This window comes from Vulpes vulpes, chromosome 7 (assembly GCF_048418805.1).
Source record: "Vulpes vulpes isolate BD-2025 chromosome 7, VulVul3, whole genome shotgun sequence".
NCBI lineage: Eukaryota > Metazoa > Chordata > Mammalia > Carnivora > Canidae > Vulpes > Vulpes vulpes.
In genome coordinates this window covers 124,362,258-124,382,835 of record NC_132786.1, presented here as the reverse complement: position 1 = coordinate 124,382,835, position 20,578 = coordinate 124,362,258, and the positions used below count along the sequence as shown (strand labels likewise).

General features: G+C 53.4%; 1 protein-coding gene across 1 annotated transcript in view; it reads right to left on the bottom strand.

Annotated features, from left to right (window-relative positions):
• Nucleotides 1-20,578, bottom strand: part of CPED1 (cadherin like and PC-esterase domain containing 1) — a 263,028-nt gene that overhangs the window by 26,994 nt on the left and 215,456 nt on the right. The window contains exons 16-17 of the mRNA XM_072764904.1: nucleotides 15,400-15,517; nucleotides 8,556-8,692 (exon numbers count right to left, since the gene is read on the bottom strand). Of these exons, the coding sequence (XP_072621005.1) occupies nucleotides 8,556-8,692; nucleotides 15,400-15,517 (255 nt within the window). The remainder of the gene's footprint in view (nucleotides 1-8,555; nucleotides 8,693-15,399; nucleotides 15,518-20,578) is intronic.

Below are 20,578 nucleotides of genomic sequence, written 5' to 3'. Positions count from 1 at the left end.
ATGAGCGCAGGGAGATGAACCCTCTCCCATACGACTGTGTAAGCACCATGAGGGAGACGTTTTGTCTTCTTTCTTTTCAACCGCTGAATCCCAAACTTCAGAAGAGTGCCTGGCGCAGAAGTCGGTTCTCATGTGTTAGATGGCTGAAGGTTGTGTGTGTACGTTGGCAAATTTTAAGGAATTCCACTTCTAGGAAATATTTAAGGATGTCTATTACAATATGTTTTAAAAGCAAAATAAATTGGAAGCAGTAAGGACGTCCACCAGATTACTTATATTAAGGGCTGATCATACACTTGAAGTTTTTCATCGTTTACCAATTATATTGTAATATGGATACACTGTGATGGGGAAGATTTCAGTTAACTTTTATAAAAAGCTAGTTACAGTCAGCATATAAGTAACGATTGCATTTTTGTGAAAGAAAAGCATATGGATGTGTAGAAAGGGTCATGGGAAGTTAGCCGGGATTATTTTGAAGGGAAGATGTAACTGTTTATTCTGTTTTCTCAAATGAACGATATTGGCTTTTTATGACAATAATAAAAAAAAAAAACCCACAAAAGCAGCAACAGCGGCAGCGATAACAGTAAACCCATTTTGTTCAAGAACGTTTTGAAAATTCGCATCAAACTAATCAGCCTTAAAGCAAATTTTCTCTCTCCTTTTGTGAAACAATGGCTTCAGGGTTGGCAAATAAACCCATCACTGGAATCGAGGGAGGCCTATTTCAGATTCCAGGGGTAACTTTCTTCCTGGGATTGGATGGCACTTGTCGCTGCAGCAAGCAGGGGGCCGGCCTCCCACAAGGTGGGGTCTGCAGAGGAGGAACCGCCTGTGCCTGGATGTGCCTGGGAGGCCGCCCCTCAGCTCCTGGCGGGATGCAAAGATGTGTTGGGGAGTTTCGTACACGTCCTATTCCTGAGACTCAGCAGCAGGTTCACGCAGGCTGACATTTTTCCGACTGTTTTTCACACCTCCGTGGACCAGAGGGCCTAGAAGCACATCATGTTCCCAGGCTCTGTGGAAGCTTGGGGCTTATTTAAAAGTCACCTTATTAAAAACACGTGGAATGGTTTAATCATCTTTTTCGTTTCCTAATGTGATGCAGCCCCTCCCTGTAGGAGGTGGGGTAGCTGCTGCGGTAACCAATAGGGCCCCAAGAAGTACGAAGGCCCAAACACACCTCAGGTCCGTTTCTCCCTCTGGAAAACCATTGGGGGGGCGGGTTCCAGGCAGGTGTACGTGCGGGGTGCATGGGGCCCCGCAGCATCAGACTGTGCCCTCTTCACTTAGGGTCCTGGAGAGCTTCGTAGGATCGATGTCCAGTGGAGGGAGAGGGGAGGCGAGGGCTGCGGGCCTGTTCCTTGGCCCCCTTGCCAGCAGGGCGTGCATCCCCCACTGAGAATGACATCCTGCATCCTGCATCCCGCATCCTACATTCCGCATCCTGCATCCTGCATCCTGCTGCAGCCCCTGCAAGGGAGCCTGGGAGGGGTCACCAAGCTACAGTGGCGGGAAGGGGAAGACAGGGGTGTGATGCACGCCTAGCTGGCCTTCACCGCCTTCTCCTACATCCTGTCCTTCTGGGGGAAACACTAGAACCTAAATTCGGATTTTTCCCACGTGTGAATTAGCAAAAGTATGCAACTTAGGAAAGGTTGAATTTATATAGTCCACAGGATGCCTAAAAAGACGTCTATGAAAAATCAGTCCCTGAGGCAAACGATAGCACAAAGTATTGCTATTACTCGCATCAGCGAAAGTGCATCCAAGAATGGGAATTTTTGAGTGAAATAGAAAATAAAATGGCTTTCACTTCATTTACCATGAATGAAGGGAACGAACAATGGTGATAACTTTTTTTTTTAAGATTTTTATGTATTTATGTGATGGAGAGAGAGTGAGAGCGCACAAGCAGGGGGAGCAGCGGAGGCAGAGGGAGAAGCAGGCTCCCATCAGGCGGGGAGCGCGGGGCAGGCTCGGTCCAGGACCCGGGGTCACGCCCTGAGCCCCCGGAGCCCCGGTGGTGATCCTTAAGCAGCAGACGGTGTGCCCCGCTCCGTGCTCCCTGCAGGGTCATCAGGAGCAACCAGGCGGAGGCCCCACAGCAGGGGAGGAGGGGAGGGGGAGGGGAGGGGAGGGGGAGGGGGAGGGCAGCTGCGGCAGCCCCTGGCTCACCGTGAGGCTGGACGAGAGCTGGCTCCCTCCCTCCGGGCAGCATCCCCTGGCCCTTGCCTTCGGGGGCTCGGGCTCGCCCTCCCCCTCCCCCTCCCCTCTCGCGTGGGCTCGGTCGCCAGCCGCCCCAGGAGCGGGGCTATTTCTGCGGGAGGCGCCCAGGTGGGCCGGCGCGGCCCGCAGGTGCTCACCGGAACCTTCCAGAAGGTTGGCCCCGGGGCGGGCCACGCGGGCAACGCCAGCCCACGGCAGCCGGCACGGGGAGGCCAAGGCGCGGCCCAGGCCCAGGCGCGCCCGCCGAGGAGGCTCCGGGAGGTCCAGGCCCCGCGGAGCCCCCGCAGCCCGCAGGTGCATCCCTGGGCGAGGCTGGCGGTCGGCGCCGTGGGAGCCAGGCCCGAAGGATGCGACCTTTAGGGCCTGACGGCGTCTCCCCGGCCCAGCTCCCCAGGCGCGGTGACCCGCTGGCTGCAGGGGGCAGGGGGGAGGGGGAGGGGAGGGGGAGGGGGAGGGGAGGGGAGGGGGCTCCCGTAGGCGCCTCGCGGGCAAGTCGTGCTCTGACACAGGCGGTTTGGCCAGATGCGGAACAGACGAGCACACCCTGCCCCGTGGGCGTGCGCCTCCCGGCTGCGTGGGGGCCCTGCGCGTCCTGCGGCTCCACCCACCCGGCCTCGGGGCGGGCCGCCTCCCCGCCCCTCCCCTCCCCCTCTCCGCCCCTCCCCTCCCCCTCTCCCCCTTTGCACCCCTCCTCCCTCCCCTGTATCCCGCCCCTCCCCTCCTCCCCTCTTCCCCCTCTCCCTTTGCCCCTCCACCCCGCCCCTCCCCTCCGCTCAGGCCCTCTGCCCCCGTCCAGCCCCTCCTCCTCCCTTCCTCCTGCCCCTCCCCTCCCCCTCTCCCCCTTTGCACTCCTCCTCCCTCCCCTCTATCCCGTCCCTCCCCTCCCCTCCTCCCCTCTCTTCCTCTCCACCCAGGCCCTCTGCCCCTCATCCAGCCCCTCCCCTCCCCTCCCCATCTCCCCTCCTCCCTCCCCCTTTGCCCCCTCCCTCTGGCCCTTCCACTCCCCTCTACTCAGGCCCTCTGCCCCTCGTCCAGCCCCTCTCCCCTCTCCTCCCCTCCCCCTCCCCCATTTGCCCCTCCCCTCCCCCTCTCCCCCTTTGCACCCCTCCTCCCTCCCCTCTATCCCGTCCCTCCCCTCCCCTCCTCCCCTCTCTTCCTCTCCGCCCAGGCCCTCTGCCCCTCGTCCAGCCCCTCCTCCTCCCCTACCCCCATTTGCCCCTCTTCCCTCTCCCCATCTGCCCCCCCCCCCCCCCCCCCCCCCCCCCGGCCACTTGCCTCCCCCTCCCGTCGAAATTCACCACCAACAGCCCCTGGGGCGACCACGCCTGGACTCGCGTGGCCAGACGCGCTACTACAGGTTGGCCAGCCGCCGGGTCCCAGCACCCCCGGACTTGCGAGCATTTCCCCGAGACGCGCCTTACGCCTCCTATGTCCCGGGCTCGGTTCGGTTCGGTACTTGGGTGAACATGGCCTTCCCGTGCTCCCCGTTGCTAACTGCGCTCCTCTCAGGTCTCTAACTCCGAGCTCCGCCTGCAGCTGACAAACAGCTAGAGGGGCGCCCCCCCACCAAGGACCACATTCCTAAACCTTATCCCTACATCTGGCTCTTCGAGGAGGACGAGGACGAGGTCACGCCCCGGGGAATTCTTGTGGCCCTTGCATCGGAGCTTCCTAAGTGGGCGCCGGGTGTCCGCAGCGGGCTCTGCGCTCCAGGGGGTCGTGCTCCGACGTGACACAAACCCTACACCCGGACTGGAGATGACTCCGCTTTGGATACGTCGGGAGCTGGAAAGGAGCCCCACAAACACGGACGACGTGGAAATGGGGTGGACGTGCTTTGCGCACAGACGGTCCAGGCCCCAGGCCGGCCTCCTGCTCCACGACTGCTCGACTGCTCAGAAGGCAGACGCCGACCCCAGGAAGGCCCCGAGGGGCTGCAGGGCGACCCCCTGGGAACGTGGACCCCTCCTGCGGCCTGTCTGCCCCCTGCCCCGTGGATTCCCAGGCACAGCCTTGCATCGGTCCGGGGAAGCCCGCAGTAGAGGCATGCGAGGGCTGCACCCATGCCATTGGGCCGTGCCCCCCAGGGGCACCCAGGGGACGCCCAGGGGAGCGCAGGGCTGCAAGGCCCAGCTCGCCAAGTCCCACCCGCCCCTCCGAATCCTAGCTGCGCTTAAACCGGGTGCTCCCAACTGAGGCGTCCTCCTCCAACAGCAGAAGCTCGCCTGCACCAGGGCCTAGCACAGGGCTCCCGCGTGCTGGGGCGGAGGTGACACGTGGCTCCCCACCGAGCGCATCCACCGAGGGTTCAGGTGGGGAGGGCCGCTGCACCTGCCAAGTGGCTCCACGGGCACCTAACCCACACGGGAAGCTCCAGCACCTCTCGCCACCCCGGCTTGGTTCCCCCCAGTCTGCAGCACATCAAGGACGGTGTCAGGGACAGGGCTCTTCTTGTAGATTCTTTTGGGGGAAAAATGGAGATCCCCCCCCCCTTTTTTTTCCCCAGTTCAGTTAAACCAGTTCAGCTTGGTAGATGGCCTATCACCACCACCCTGGAGCGACTTTCCAGACCCTCGGGGTCCAGGGCGCGCGTCTCCAGCTGCTCTCCACCTTTGGAACACACGGCATCGAGACAGTCACTCCTCTCAGGTGCCCCATCCTCCTGGGGACTCAGCTCCTCCGAGGGTCCTGCTTGCTCGCCCCCAGAACAGATCGTAGCACCGCAAAAACCAGACGAGCCAATGAATCACCCAAGTCAGAGAAGGTGCAGGGGCCTTGGCCTTGAGCATGGGGCGGAGGGCCAGCGTGCTGGGCTCAGACATCTCCTGGGTGTGTGGAGTGGGCTGGCAGTCGGTCCCACCGGGGGATGCAGAGTTGGGGCGGCCCCACTGCACCTTGGCCCTGGCCCCGCCGCTCTGATGCACGGGTTGGGTACAGTTCTGCACAAAGTCACTCAAATAATACATTCCTTTTGAATGTTTGACTCAGGAGAAACTGAGTCCGCCCCTCCCCCTCAGAAATGTCAGTATATAAGGGGTTTAAAAAGCAAAATATCAAAAAAAAAAAAAGCAAAATATCTGTGTTACTTGTTTTTCTATTTTTTGCAACTGGTATGCTTTAGCATATGTTTGTCTTCGGAATAGAATAATGATTGTGAAACCCTCTGGGTAGCGTGACACCTGCCTTAGTTTAGTAATCAAAGGATGAAAGAATTTCAGGATACTTTGGATACTTAAATTTTTCTCATGCAAAATGAGAAATAAATGTACTGGGAAAACCTATACTTTTTTAAAAAAGATTTTATTTATTTATTCGTGAGAGATACACAGAGAGAGGCAGAGACACAGGCAGAGGGAGAAGCAGACTCCCTGCGGGGAGCCCGATGTGGGACTTGATCCTGGGACCCTGGGATCACACCCTGGGCCGAAGGCAGAGGCTCAACCGCTGAGCCACCAGGCGTCCTGCTAGCCTACTTCTAGTCACAAATGGAATTTTCTTAAAATAAGTGCTCCTCGATAGTCATAACTGTGAATGTTTGCACAATTATGTGTGTGCTGCGTGGTGTATGTGCACGTTGTCCCCGTCCGTACATTGCCAGGTCCCATGATTGTGAATATGGGACCTCCTTTGCGTCTCCACTGCCTCTGCCCCGGTTCTGATTTATACAGCCTTTTAAAATAGAGATTTTTAGATTAAAAAAAGCTAACCCACGAGAATGAAAATCATGCAGATATTTTAAAAGCTGCTCCCACCTGGCTGCCTAAGCTGGCTTCGTGGGCATGAGGCCCGGGGCGCTGCCCGGGGTCCGAGCAGGGGGAGCGTCCCGCTCTGGCTTTCTCGCTCTGCTGTTGCCTTCCTGGAAATCTGGAGTAAGACCGAATCCAGGGTCCTGCGTTCATTTTCACGTTGCCTTGGGCCTCGCAAAACACGCAGCAGGTCCTGTGGCCGCTCCTCTCCTCTCCCCTTCACTTACGTCATCATTCTTGGCTGTGTTGCTTCCAGAAGTTCCCTGTGTGTGCAGGCGTGTTTGCGTATGTGTGTGAGAGTTTACGGCGATGGCCCTACCCGGACGTGCCCTATAAAATAGAGTGGCTCGGAACCCGTCCTCCTTCAGCAATCTGCGCTGGGGATCCAGACTGGCGTTGAGTCCCCAGGGTTGGGATAGGATCTTCCCGCTAAGGGGTCTCTGCCTCCCGGGCCGCGTCCCCGCCCCGCAGGCGGTCTCCATCCTGCTGTGGAAGGGTTTTTCCCGTTCTGGCCGTGTCACCGCTCTGCTTCCCTGTTGTGTGGAGAAGACCTCAGCGTCCCGGTGACCACGTCCGGGTCGGCGGAGGCCCGGCCGGCGGGCTTGCTAGCGGGGCTCGGAGTGAAGCCGCGTGGCGCCTGGACGCCTGGGCTAGGAGAACCCTCGGTGCTGCGCAGCCAGCCGGCTGGTCTCGGCCGGGATCGCGTCCACGCGGCCTACTCGCAGACTTTGCGGCCCTCTCTCCACCAGGCGGGATTGTGTCACCGTCCCTCTGCGGGGCTGCTGGCGACCAGCCTGGGGATCTGCAAGGACCACATCGCGTGTGCCCCTCGCCCCGTTTAGGAGTTGAAACCCGGCCCGGGACGGGTGGTATCAGCAGGTGGAACGTCCGGGAGGTCACCGGGTGTGGGTGGGGGCGCGGCGGGGCCTCCGGATGGGATCAGTGTCCTTAGGAGAAGAGGAGGCCGGGAGGCCCGTCGCCTCGTGAGGACAGCAGAGAGGCAGCCGCGGAGGCTGCGAGGGCCCAACCCCGCTGGCCTCCGGGTCTCCGATTCCTCCCCCTTCGGAGCCACGAGAAAGGAGCACCCGCGGGGTGAGGCACCGGCCGCCGGCGTCGAGGAAGACGGCTCTGGCTCCGCACGGCCGAGTCGTCCACGGCGTGGCAGCGGGCCACGGAGGCGGCTTTGCTTTTGTGGATGGAGAAAGTGAGGATGAGGCGTCATGTCAAAAGCCACGGACGCTAGTCACGCACCTACGGCCTTTCAGGTTAATAGACTGTGACATCTTGGAATTTTCCCGAAGGCCCGAAATTCTGAGGTCAGGACCGCGTTCTGGAAGAGTTTGGAGAGTCCAGCTAGCAGAGCGATGACTGTTCTCGTTGCTTCCAGTCCTGCGTGTCTTAGATGTGGATGTTGGGCCGTCGCAGCCGCGGTTCACCGCGCCGGAGTGGTGGCCACGCGTCCACGTGCGGTCGTGGGGGATCATTCAGCCCCGCCGAGCTGCCTTCCTGACATAGCACACGGACCCGAGAGCCCCCTCGCAGGCCCGCCGTCGGCCGTGAGACGACTGGAACCGACCCGTGTCCTCAACGAGCATTTAAGCGACTGTTACGTGTCAGAAAGTCGAGTTAAGCCGTGGGACGGCGACCCCGGTCGGGCCCGCTGCTTGTCTGGACCGTCGGGGGGCGTGAGGGCGCCGGCAGCCCACTCAGCTCGCGCGGAGGCCGCTCCCGTGCGGAACCGGAGTTCACACATCCGTGAGGGCTTCTTGTCTCCTGCTCCCCTTGGCGGTGACGAACACGGCCGCTCTGCCTGCGGCCCAGCCGTGCCCACTGGGGCGTGTTCGTGGAAATCGCCCGAAGAAGAACGTCCACCCTCCGCCCGGCCCCTGGCCCCGCGCCCACGTTGAGGAGCCCGGCGCTAGCCGCCCCCCGTGGAGCGTCTGGACAAGGGCTGACCCGGCTCAGCCCCCAGGCCTCACCAAGGGCGGCGGCCCAGCGCGGCCCACGGCACACCTGCCGGCCACGGGGCGAGGCCACGGCGTCCAGGTGCCCCACAGCCCGGAAGCCGGAGCACGCGGGGCCTTGCACGTGGGGACAGTTCCCTGAGTGTGCAGAGCGAGCTACAGAGGCCTGCCTGCCCCGCGGCGCCTGACGGGCGGCACCTGACGGGCGGCACCTGACGGGGGGCTGCTGACGGGCGGCACCTGATGGGGGGCTGCTGACGGGGCGGCACCTGGCAGGGCCACTACTGACGGGGCGGCACCTGACGGGCGGCTACTGACGGGTTGGCACCTAATGGGTGGCACCTGATGGGTTGGCACCTGACGGGCGGCACCTGACGAGCGGCTGCTGACCGGCTGCTGCTGACGGGGCTCGGCTCCCGCCCACTGTGCCGAGGGAACCGCGTGGCGCCGGGTCAGCACGGGCGGCCTCTCACGCGCTCGTGTGTCCCGGAGACCGGCCCGGGGAGAATCGCGCCTCGGGAGCAGGACCCGGGCGGCTCCCCGCGCCGGGCATGGGGGTCACCGGAGCGCCTGTGCGGCGTGCACGACCCCCCCCCCCCCCCCGGGCACCCACCTTGCGGCCTCGCAGGCAGCGCCGCAGCTCGGGCCTGCTGAGGACCGCGTGCCGGCAGTCGAGCGGCTGCCACGTTACTGCTCTCCAGTCACAGGTGCGGGCGTCTGAGCAGCTGAGGCACGGCACGATCCACTGGCCTGGAAGACACAGGACACGTCGCTCAGCTCCACGCGCAGGCCGGGCCGGGACGGGACGGGGGTCGGGGACAGGACGGGGACGGGACGGGGGTCGGGGACGGGATGGGGGACGGGGACGGGGACGGGACGGGGACGGGACGGGGGTCGGGGACGGGATGGGGGACGGGGACGGGATGGGGGACGGGGACGGGGACGGGCGGGGGATGGGACGGGGGACGGGGACGGGATGGGGGATGGGGAGGGGACGGGGACGGGGGATGGGGACGGGGGACGGGACGGGGGACGGGGACGGGCGGGGGACGGGGACGGGACGGGGACGGGAGACGGGGACGGGGACGGGGGACGGGGTGGGGGACAGGACGGGGGACGGGGAACAGGACACGGGATGCGGGACGGGACGGGGGACGGGCGGGGACGGGGACGGGCGGGGGACGGGCTCTGCCACCACACGGTCCGGGCTGACCCCAGGCCGGCCACCGGGCGCCACGCGGCGGTCGCTCGTTTCCGGAAACCCCGTGAGGCCTTGAGGGGCCAAGGCAGCGGCGGGGCGCCCCGGGGCAGGACCCCACGGCCGGGCCACGCGCAGGGACGCCCAGGCCGCCGCGCCGATGCTCTGATAACGTGTCCCCCGGAGGACGAGGCACTGCCCTTGCCCCCTCCCCCGGCCTCGTCCCCGCAGGAGGCCGCCCGCAGCCCGCGTGCTCGGCGCACTAAGGTCTCCCGCTTCCCCGCGGAGTCTGGTGCTTCAGGACACGCCAGGGAGCCTTAGCCTCAGAAGACGTGTTGATCATTTAGTAGGAAAAAATCCAGAAATGTTTCTTGATTTGTTTTAAGATTTAATTTATTTACTCATGAGAGACACACACAGAGAGAGACAGAGTGCGGCAGAGGGAGAAGCAGGCTCCCTGCAGGGAGCCCGACACGAGATTCGATCCAGGGACCCCGGGGTCACGCCCTGAGCCCAAGGCAGACACTCCACGTAGAGAGCTCGATGTGGGACTCGATCCCCCGGGACCCGAGGTCATGCCCTGGACCCAAGGCAGATGCTCAGCCGCTGAGCCCCCCGGGCCGCCCAGTGATTCTTGATTTTTGTTTCTTCCCGAACGTCTTTTCAGGAGTGGAGTGTGAACGGCCCCCGGGGGGTTAGTCGGGTCTTCCGTAGAATGCTCTGAGGTCTCGAGCAGTCACGCTCCCCCCCCCAAGGGCTCGCTTCCCGGACCACTAGGCCTGGCTCTTCGACATCCCGAGCTCGACATTCCTGCCTTCGGAGTCAGCAAGGGGCGAGAGTGGAGAGCCGCTGGCCCCGGCTCTGCTTTGTGCTTCTCACCCGAGTACCTGCGCCGCGTTACCTTCAGCGGGAAGGAGTCCCACCCGCGGGCCGCGACCACGGGGATGTCAGAATGGTGTGTTTGCGGAATAACAGGGAACAGAAACAATAAAATATGAAAGAGGAGCTAGCTTGTTGGTCACTAGTTGGTCACAAAAGGGAAAAAAGAAGTGTGGGTTGATTGAGAACTGGGGAAGACAAAATAGTTCTCTCCAGGGGGATTTGAACTCAAGACATCGTTGAGCTATCTGCCCTCCTAGATGGTGGGTGCTACTGGTGTTAAGACATAATAAGTAAAAAAGAAATAATAATAATAACGCTTCATAGCGTGTGTCAGATGCTAGGATTTTCCTGAGCACTTTAACATATTAACGCGTTTAACCCTCTTAACCACGATGCTAAACCTCAAAAAATTTATGGTCAGGTCAGAGGGTTACGATTTAAACACGTAAATTAGTTACAGCATCCTAAAGGTAAGGCACAGGTGAGTGAAGATATCTGTGCGGCGCCCAAGGAGTGTGGGCTCTAGAGGCGCACGCACCCCAGCGCTGCCTGCAGCCAGCACGTCGGAGTCACCTCAAAACCTTTTGAAAGCCCCCACGCTCACATGGGGTCCTAATGATTAAGTCAGAACCACGGGGTGCGGAGCTCAGGTATGTTTTAAAAGCTTTCCCGGTGATTCCAACGCGCAGCCACGCTGGGGGCCACCGTTTAGCCGGGAACACGGCCTCAGAGTCCCTCCCGGAGGCCTGCACAGCCCCTGCCACGGCCGGCACCCAGCAGCCGGTGACTGCACTTTCCGCCCCTGGCCCCCAGGGAAGCCGGGGCAGTTCAGAACCAGGCAAGCGTCGCTAGGGGCAGGTGTCTGGAAGGTCCCATGGAGCTCGTGAGTGTGACCGCGTCCGCTGGATGGAGGCGATTTGGAGAGATGGCGTGGGGGGTACCTGGGGGCCGGTGACAAGACAGCCCTGCGGCGCGGGGGCTGAAGAAGCAAGGCCCCCTCGGAAGATCAGAGGCAGCAGAGAGAAGGGAGAGACGTATCTCCGAAGCTTCCAGATGCAGAGAAGAGCGGTGCTACTAAGGGACACGCGGAAAGTTTAGGACAGCTGCTGCGTGTTGAACGGCAAGGGGAAGACGGTCCCTCCGATCCCCTTCTGTGACTTTTCTGTGGTTCTCATCCAGAGTACATCTTGCTTCTAAATCTAACTTTGCCCCGGGACAGGGGTTGTCATCAGCCACCAACGCCAACATCTTCGTGGAGAGTTGCGGTCAGCGGGACCCTCTTGAATGGGGTCGGAGTGGGGCTTTGGACCCCCCGTCGGTCCTCCTCTTTCGCGGATGAGGTAAACTGAGGACCCAAGAATTACATGACAGGAATGGGATCGTGCTGTTGATGACAGGCTGGACTGAAACCGAGGTCCCAGAGCCTCCGATTTTGCTGGTCCCTTTGTCAGGGGAAATCATCAGCCGAAAATGAAATATGGACCCATGGTCTCTCTGGTCGCATTTACATGAAAGCCCACAAATAGGCTATTTTAATGAACTTATCTTTGGTTTTAAAGGCTGAATTTATTTAGTGGGTTCACGTGTTGACAGAGACTATGTTAAAAAAAAAAAAAACATTGTTAATTTTCCTTCTAATAGGATGGTGGTTTGTTGGGGACGTAAATGTGTTTCTGTAATGAGATTATATCTAGTAATATTTTGAAAGGCTCAGCGTTCATCAGATCCTTGAGTATTTCAGAGCACATCATCCTCTCCCCCAGACGCTCTCTCCGCCTCTAACCTTGCTGACAGCTAACATTGCACAAACTGGGGCCTTCTTTGGCCATTCGCTTCTAAGGCTGAGGAAACGAGTGGCCAATTGCGTGCACAAAAATCCAAATATGGGTACAATTAGTTTGCAGGCATAAAATCTCGTGCACATCAAAAGGACTCCTGATTGGGCCTCTGAAAGCTTGGCCCCAATGGTTCATACTACTATGTATTTATACAGTCGTAACTCTTTGCATTTTCGTATTGGTTAAAAATGCCCCCCCCCCCCTGCCTCCCCTTTACTGTGATTTAGTAATAGTGTTTGAAATAGACATCTGTATAACATCTGCAGGACTGGAGTTTCTTGACATTTTAAATGATACCAGCTCTTAACTAAAATTGTCAAAAAGAGGGACATAAATTCTACGTTATATATTTAAACATTGAATGAATCAAAGCTGTGATTTCTGAAATAGGGTATGACATGTGTTTTAGGGAATGGCATCCTGAGGAATAAAAATGGCTTTTGGGAGGAGTTATTTGGTTTATAATTAAAGCTTTATATTTAATGCAAGCTTAGAGCTCAGCCATTTAAGTGGATCAGATTGGCTGCCATGACGGAGAGAAGAAATTCAACTTTGTGACTTAGGGCCACGGTGAGATGTAAGATCATATAGATAGCCCTGATTCCTGACTCCATAATGTCGTAACATAAAGCAGTTTTCACTTAAGAAAAAAAAAAATCATATTTTCAACACTAGAGATATTAAGGTATAAGTTGTCATATTTCCTTGCTACAAACAGAAGATGGTAATATCTTTTGTTTACATGTCATAAAATGCATTTGGAGCTATTTTCCTTTAAGGTAATTCTCATCCAAAAATCACTGTATAAATTTCTTCTTCAGATGAAAAGAATATTTTTTTCTTTCTTAAGCAAGAGATCTTATTCTTTGGCTGTGTCTTGTAGTTAAATTGTTTTCTAAAGGCTAAAAATCAACTTTAAAATTAAAAAAAAAAAACAAACCAGGCACTCAAAATTATATTAGCTAGTGTTATTGAAAAGACACATAGACCATCATTTCATTGGCAAGGTGAAAAAAAAAATGGATACAGTTTGCTAAATAACTGTAATGTGCTGTGAAAATAAGATTTTGGAACAGATCTATGGCCGTGCACGCTGGAGCCGTAGTGCCTAAATAAATTTCCTTCCAGTGGTGTCTACCGTGACCTCTTTCAGCAGGAGGGAGTCCTACATCAAGGAAGAAAATCTCCGGCACCAAAAAAAAAAAAAAAAAAAAAATCCATTCTTGCAAACTGCTATTCCTGACCTCACTCATTTGTTTTGAATCTTGAGGTCTTTGGGACCATAAGGGTGGAGCACATAGCCCTGGCCAACCGTGCCCTGACCGCTCACAGTCTTCTGCGGAAAGGGGGAGGACTTGGACCTTGGATTTAGTTCAACGACCATTTTAAAATAAGGAACATTCTCTGCTCTGGAGAAACTTACGACCTCGGGCAGTCATGAGTAGTAGTAGTCATGGGCTTTGGTGTGTGAACGCACGCACGCTGTAACGTAGGCGCCTGTCCTCCTGTATCTGTGAGTTATGGTCATTATAAAACTAAAATAAGAAGGATCAGATCAAACTAAATGTATATATTTTAATCTACTGGCTTCATCCTGTGGACTGTCCCATGGTACCCCCTCCCCTTGCTCCGATCATCGTTCCACTCTGAAGACCACTGATTAGTGAAAGAGAGAGAAACACATAAACATTTGAAATAGTGAGGCAGATGCTACTGTAGACACGCACCCAAAGTATTCTGGGGGCACTGCAGAGAAGCCAATCTGAGGGGGTGGGAGTGGGCGGACGGTAAGGAGGGGCTCCCTGGAGAGAAAAATACAGCATCGGGCGAATGGGCTAAGACGGGAGGAGGACGTTTAGGAGCGGGCGACAGCATGGACAATGTGGAGCCTGCAGCAGCCTGATGGGCATGAAGGGAATAGGGAGGAGGCTAGGAGGAGCTGGAAGAGAGGAGAGGTCGGATTTAGGGGCCTGGTATAGTCAGGCGAAGGGACCTGGGCTTGCGTGGGGAGTCACTTTTGGGGTCTTCCCTAAAGGAGCCTGGCTACGCAAGTTACCAGCAGGTCCCTGCTCGAAGACAGCCTCTCCTGGAAGGACCAGGCACCGAGGTAGCCTCATGTCAGGGCCCGGCGAAACTTACAGCAAATTTAATGAACAGGAAAAGATGCCACTTCCTGAGGAAGCTCAGTATCGTATCTTCAACTTTTTGTTGAAGAACTTTTGACTTTGGTTCAGTAGGAGGAACGGAATTACGTTGTTTTACGATTCTCATAAAATATCATCTGATAAAAAAAAAAATCCTTAACCAGACACATCGGTGTCTCCTTTGTATGTGAGAGTATATATCTCACTTAGCTGAGACTCGTAAACCATACCACCTGACGTGCCATCACGGGGAAATCCCTCCCTGTGCACGGACCGTAATTTATTATTTAGAACACATGTTCGAGAACAGGGACATGCCCACGTTGGCTAACTGGGCATGCCAAATCGCAATTTGTACCGCTCATTTGTGAAACTCATTTCCCACTCAAGTTGTGGTGTGAAGTTCACGGCGAGGGTAGAAAAGCTCCTGAGTGTTTTCTTAGGCTCTTTAGATGAAGGGAGATGCGGGGTCATAAGGCCAGAGGGCCGACCAGGAATCTCAGAGAAGGTGCTCCTTGCTCCTCTTATCTCTTTGGAGGTATTTTTAGTCGTAGCTTTAGCCTGACCCCAAGGGCCTCCCCAGAAAGACGAGCCCTGGGGAAGGAGAGAAACAGGGAATGTGGACGGTGGCATCGAGGAGTCTCCTTCCAGCTCTGCTCTGGGATGAGGTGGGATTCAACACTGTAATTGCAATGCGACGTCAGGATTCTCCTGCCTCTCTTAATGCTCACGCTTATGTCTCCCACATAGTGAGCATTCTCAAAGATTTTTTTTTTATAATTAGAGAAATGATTTAGTTTTTTTTAGTTTTTTAATTTTTTATTTATTTATTTATTTTTAGAGAAATGATTTAAACTAGACTTATTTCCTTAAGCAGTTCTTTGGTCCACACACTCAACAGATATTTATTTTGTACCTACTCTGTAGAAATTATAGTGCTAACTGTGAACAAGTCTGACTCCCTGTCCTCACCCAGCGGACAACTTGGGAAGACTGACATCAAAGAATTAGTTATATATTGAACACTTAAATGGTTGTGGAAACGATCATGAGAGTCGAGCACAGGGTGTTATGAAAATATACCATAAGGAAACAGATCGGGGGTTCAAGAAAGGCTTTCTGGTACAAGTGACTTTTCTGGCTGATATCTATAGATGAATATGGATTAATTAGGCAAAGAACAGATGGTGAAGAAAAGAGAATTTGATGAATCAAAGTATTTCACATATTAAAACACTGCATTCAGATTAATCATAGGTGTTACAGTTTATGCAAATGAAAAAAGTCATGTGGTACCTTGATTTTTATATATATATATATAAGGATAGTTTAAGCGTACACTTATCTACATTGAAAGTTTTTTTTCACAGAAGTCATATCCAATATAATAGTCACCTGTTGTGTCCCCAGATGGACAGATCTTTAGTTCGGGCCGTGAAATGGCTTCAATGTAGTCAGAAGAAATAGGCTGTAACCCACAGCTTTCCTCTGGGTGAATCAGCAAACCACAGTCCTGCATTAAAATGGTAGAAATTAGCTGTAATTAACCTGACCTATAGTAATAAAATCTAAAAAATAAGATTTTTTTTTTTTTTGTGCCAAATAACCTTTGCAGACAAAAGGGACCAATTGTGGTGTCTTTTAGGGACTTGTCAATAGTTGTTTGTGCTAGAGGTAGCTACTTGCATTGAGAGATGAATATAAATTCTAATGACAACTTAATCTTTATTTTGGCATTGATATTCATTATTGCACTGATATGATTTCTCTACCAATTTTTAAAGAAATGGGTGCAAGTTTTATCTTAAAAAATACACCTGTGGGTTGTTGGTTCATTAAAAATAGATTGTAAGACAATCCATCAAGTGCAAAAACCCACTGATGTGAAAAAAAAGGGAAATCTTTGAGAAGGATGTTAACAGATGAATCTCATTTCAATGCACATTTATTAAAGACCCATGATATGCCATAAATGGAATCAAATACATATATTTTAGTCAAAACATGTCTATGTATTTACAAAAGGGGGTAACCTCCCACTGCCGGGAATATCATTCTAGAGGCCTGTTCCGCAGTGAGCGATGCCTTCTCTAGCTGACGTGTGCAGCGAGAACGGTGGTTTGGCTTTCTGAGATTTCTCCTGTCTACTCTGCTCGAGCAGGTCAGAGCACCCTCATTTGCACTAAGCCCCCCTCTTCTCTCTCTCAAGCATCCCTGTCCTGTCTTCTGATCGTGGTAAAGTTGATGCACAACATCATATACGTCTCAGCGGTAAACCATTACAATTGGACATGTGGGCACACTCCAGAGTGATCTTCTAGCTTGTTCTTACAAGGTCTTGGCCCCCGTACCTGGCCTGTGTCCCTCCATCCTACCTCACCTGATTCCACTCCCTCCCTTCTCACCCAGTTCCCTCAGTTATCACAATCTAGGGCGGGTAAAAACGCTGTTATCTCCGTCAGGAATGTGTTCCCTCTCATTTTTCCTGGGGAGCGTCTTTTGTGTTTCAGGCCTCAGCAAGGCCTTCTTGAAACGCTGGCATCACTGTGTATCCCCACTCCTGTCCGCGCCATCCCCGCTGGTTTCCTCCATACCCTTCACCATTAGGTGATAATTTGTTATTTATGTCTTTTCCATTAGACTGAATACTCCCTGAGAGCAAAGAATTATTTCACTCGCACATATCCCCAGTCCCTAACATATAATAGGCAAATATTTATTGAATGCATAAAAGTTTAGACGTAATTCTTTCCCATTTCATATCATAAATTCTCAGTAATGGAGAAAAATAATTGGTTTGACCTCCTCTTTGCTTTGTGACTCTGTCTCTAATGAGCAATTTCTCGTCACCTTCCCTCACCCTCTCACACATTCTCACACCCAACTCAGATTTCCACATCTCAGATGAGAAGGTCCAGGATATTAAGGAACAAAAGGAAGGAGGGTCATGCACAGACTTCACGAAATACCGATTCAGTATACATATTTCCATTGTTAAATTCATAACTGGAACTGGAATTTAGAATACTGATTAAAGATCAGGAATGTAGGGGATCCCAGGGTGGCTCAGTGGTTTGGCGCCTGCCTTTGGCCCAGGGCGCTATCCTGGAGACCCGGGATCGAGTCCCACATCGGGCTCCCGGCATGGAGCCTGCTTCTCCCTCTGCCTGTGTCTCTGCCTCTCTCTCTCCCTCTTTCTCTCTCTCTCTCTATGTCTATCATGAATAAATAAATAAAATCTTAAAAAAAAAAGCTCAGGAATGTGATTTGCATTAAAATGTTCATTATAAAAAAGCAACTCAAATAACACCAAGGTAAGGAGGAGTTTTAGTCTGAATAAACATCTGTGAATGGTGTGTGTGTGATAGTTGTCTATATATTTAATTTTTGGTGCAGGCTGGACCTTTTTTAAGGCCAGAAAAAAAATACATAAAGCATCTACGAGATTACAAAAAAAATGTTTATATCAAACATTAGGGAGAAAAAACCCTCATATAGTGTACAGGATAAATCTAAACCGAGCAACATGGAGAGATTTGCAAGACACATGAGAAAGACAGAAACCTAAAGCAGTGCTTTGTTACAGAACAACGTATGTCATATGAAACACACCATGAACACGCCGCCAAGTCACCTAAATTCAGGTACTTCAGACTGAGATGTTGTGCTCAACGTATTAATAGAAAGATGTCTTGTGGAGTGTGTAAACCGACGCACGGAGATGCAGAGAGGTGGTGATGATAGATTCATTCAGTCATGCAAATGACGTTGAAACATTTCAAAAACTCTAGATTTAGATAAACCTTTGCCTGAAAATTATTGTTTGTTTGGGGTCTCTCTGGCGTGTGTGCGCATGTCTGCAAGGTCATATCCTCATATTCACCTGGAGAGAGTCCAACCACAGCTGACAGAGTCCTAGCTACTCAGTTAAAGCCCTACACGTGGTTGACATGCATCAGTCAAGGAGAGGAATGGCCGGTTCCGTACGCCTGATGGCTTGTCCGCTGGCCCCCCAACCCAATCACTGATGAGTGCGTGTGGGCTCTCTCAGCTACATTGGTCCCAGGACCTTTTCTGAGGTAGCAACATCTTTTTTTTTTTTTTAAGATTTTTATTATTTATTTATTTATTTATTTATTTATTTATTTATTTTATAAATTTATTTTTTATTGGTGTTCAATTTGTCAACATATAGAATAACACCCAGTGCTCATCCCGTCAAGTGCCCCCTCAGTGCCCGTCACCCAGTCACCCCAGCCCCCCACCCACCTCCACCCCAAGATTGCTAGAACTCACACAGCAATTCGGCAGCGTGGCAGGATACAAAATCAATGCCCAGAAGTCAGTGGCATTTCTATACACTAACAATGAGACTGAAGAAAGAGAAATTAAGGAGTCAATCCCATTTACAATTGCACCCAAAAGCATAAGATACCTAGGAATAAACCTAACCAAAGAGGTAAAGGATCTGTACCCTAAAAACTATAGAATACTTCTGAAAGAAATTGAGGGAGACACAAAGAGATATTATTTATTCATGAGAGACACACAGAGAGAGGCAAGGCTCCTCCCTGCAAGAAGCCCAATGTGGGACTCGATCCCGGGACTCCAGGATCACACCCTGGGCCGAAGGCGGCGCTAAACCGCTGAGCCACCCAGGGATCCCCTGAGGTAGCAACATCTGAACTGAATAATGAGAAAAACAGGGCAGGAGATTTCTGAGAAGAAGAAATTGCATGTCAAAGGCCATTAGATAAGGCAGGAAAAGGATTTATCTGACATCTTAAGTAAAAAGAAAGTCACTTTTGAGGAACTCATATGCTGACAATGTACATTATAATGATTGAAATCATGGACCTTTCTGGAGATGCCACGTCCAAGCTTATCTACTACAAACTCTTACTCAGAGGAAGAATGATGAACTTATAATGTGATTCTAAGCATTTTTTTTTTTAAACACATCTTCAAAATGGAAAAGTACTCATGCCTGGAGTGTGCAAAGTTCTTGCTGGAAGTGCGCGTCCGCGGCCTGTCGGGGGCACAGTCCAGCTCCTTGCCAGGAGGGCCTTCCTCGGCTCCCGCTGAAACCTCCATCTCATTTGTTCTAATTATCCTCTTAGGTGCAGCTTAGAAAAAATTCACTTAATATTACAGAAGCGTGTTCTGATCTGACTTCGAAGCTTCTTCTTTTTTTTTTTTTAATTTAATTTAATTAATTTATTTTTTTTTGACTTCGAGGCTTCTGAAACAAATGGCTGGCAGCAGAGCGGGTACTCCTCCGAGGTGTCCAGTGTTGCCCTCTCGGAGCACTGGGGCCTCACGTCCGAGCCAAGGACGATAGGCTGACCGTCTGCAGGTCACGGGAAGGCGGAGTGGGAGTCGCACCCGGTGACCACTGCTGCCACTTGGAACTCTCGCCGGACTTGGTGCTTGAAGCCTTCCCGGAGTGGTGCTATTTCTGCTCAGATGGAGGCTCCCAGGGGCCGCTGTTCTGTGACAGGTGGCAGGTCGGGCCTGTTGGTCCTAACTAAACGGCAGCAAATCGGACGCAGGACAGGAGTCCAGGCGAGATTGCAAAGGAAAGCTAGTGGTGTGGCACAGGGAGCGCGGACTTCAAGGTAAAGGAAACTCAGTCGCAGCCTCCTTTCTGTAGTTGAGGTCAAAGAATCTTCTATCGTATTCTGTGCTTCCTTTTGAAATTCTCCTTAGCAGCTAATCTTTGTTGGCGGTTCATAAATCTGGACTCTTTAAGTTAAACTCTTGGCTATTTTGGAAAACCAAAGCAGCCCGCCGAAGCGGACGTTATTCATTTCCCAGCTGCAGCCAGACGACGTTGCTCTTAGGGTTGAATGAACCCGCAGATGGCTCCGTGCAGACCCGAGCCTGGACGCCCGCTGCCCGCGCTGGGAGGGTGAGGGCGGCCTCGGCTGGCTGCTGGCCCCGGGCAGCTTATTAGAAAGGAGGGCAGTGGCCTATCCTGAAAGCACCACTGGGTCAGGAGTCACACTTGCGAATTTTAATTCCGGCTTTGCCGCGAACTGGCTGTAGGAGTTTGAGCCAGTCACTGGCCTAGTTTTCTCAATATATAATGATGAAAGGTGGAGAGAAAAGAGGGGGGACACGCATTGGATGATCTCTTAGGCATGGCGGCAATGTTAGGTGCCTACACCACATCCATTCTCCTTTCTTTCTTCTTTGTTTTCTTGCAGGCAGCAATATATCTAGCATTTTAAATAAGAAGAAGGAGGGGATCCCTGGGTGGCTCAGCAGTTTAGCGCCTGCCTTTGGCCCAGGGCGTGATCCTGGAGACCTGGGATCAAGTCCCACATCGGGCTCCCGGCATGGAGCCTGTCTCTGCCTCTCTCTCTCTCTCTCTCTCTCTCTCTCTCTCTCTCTCTCCATGCCTATCATAAATAAATAAATCTTTAAAAAAATAAGAAGAAGGAGCTCTATTTCCCACTCTCCCTTTAGCCAGACATAGCCATGCAACACTAGTCTAGCGAAAAAAAAAAAAGTGGAAGCTGGCAATGGATTTCTAGAAAAGTTTTGTTTCTCTGATGTAAGCTTAGCCTCC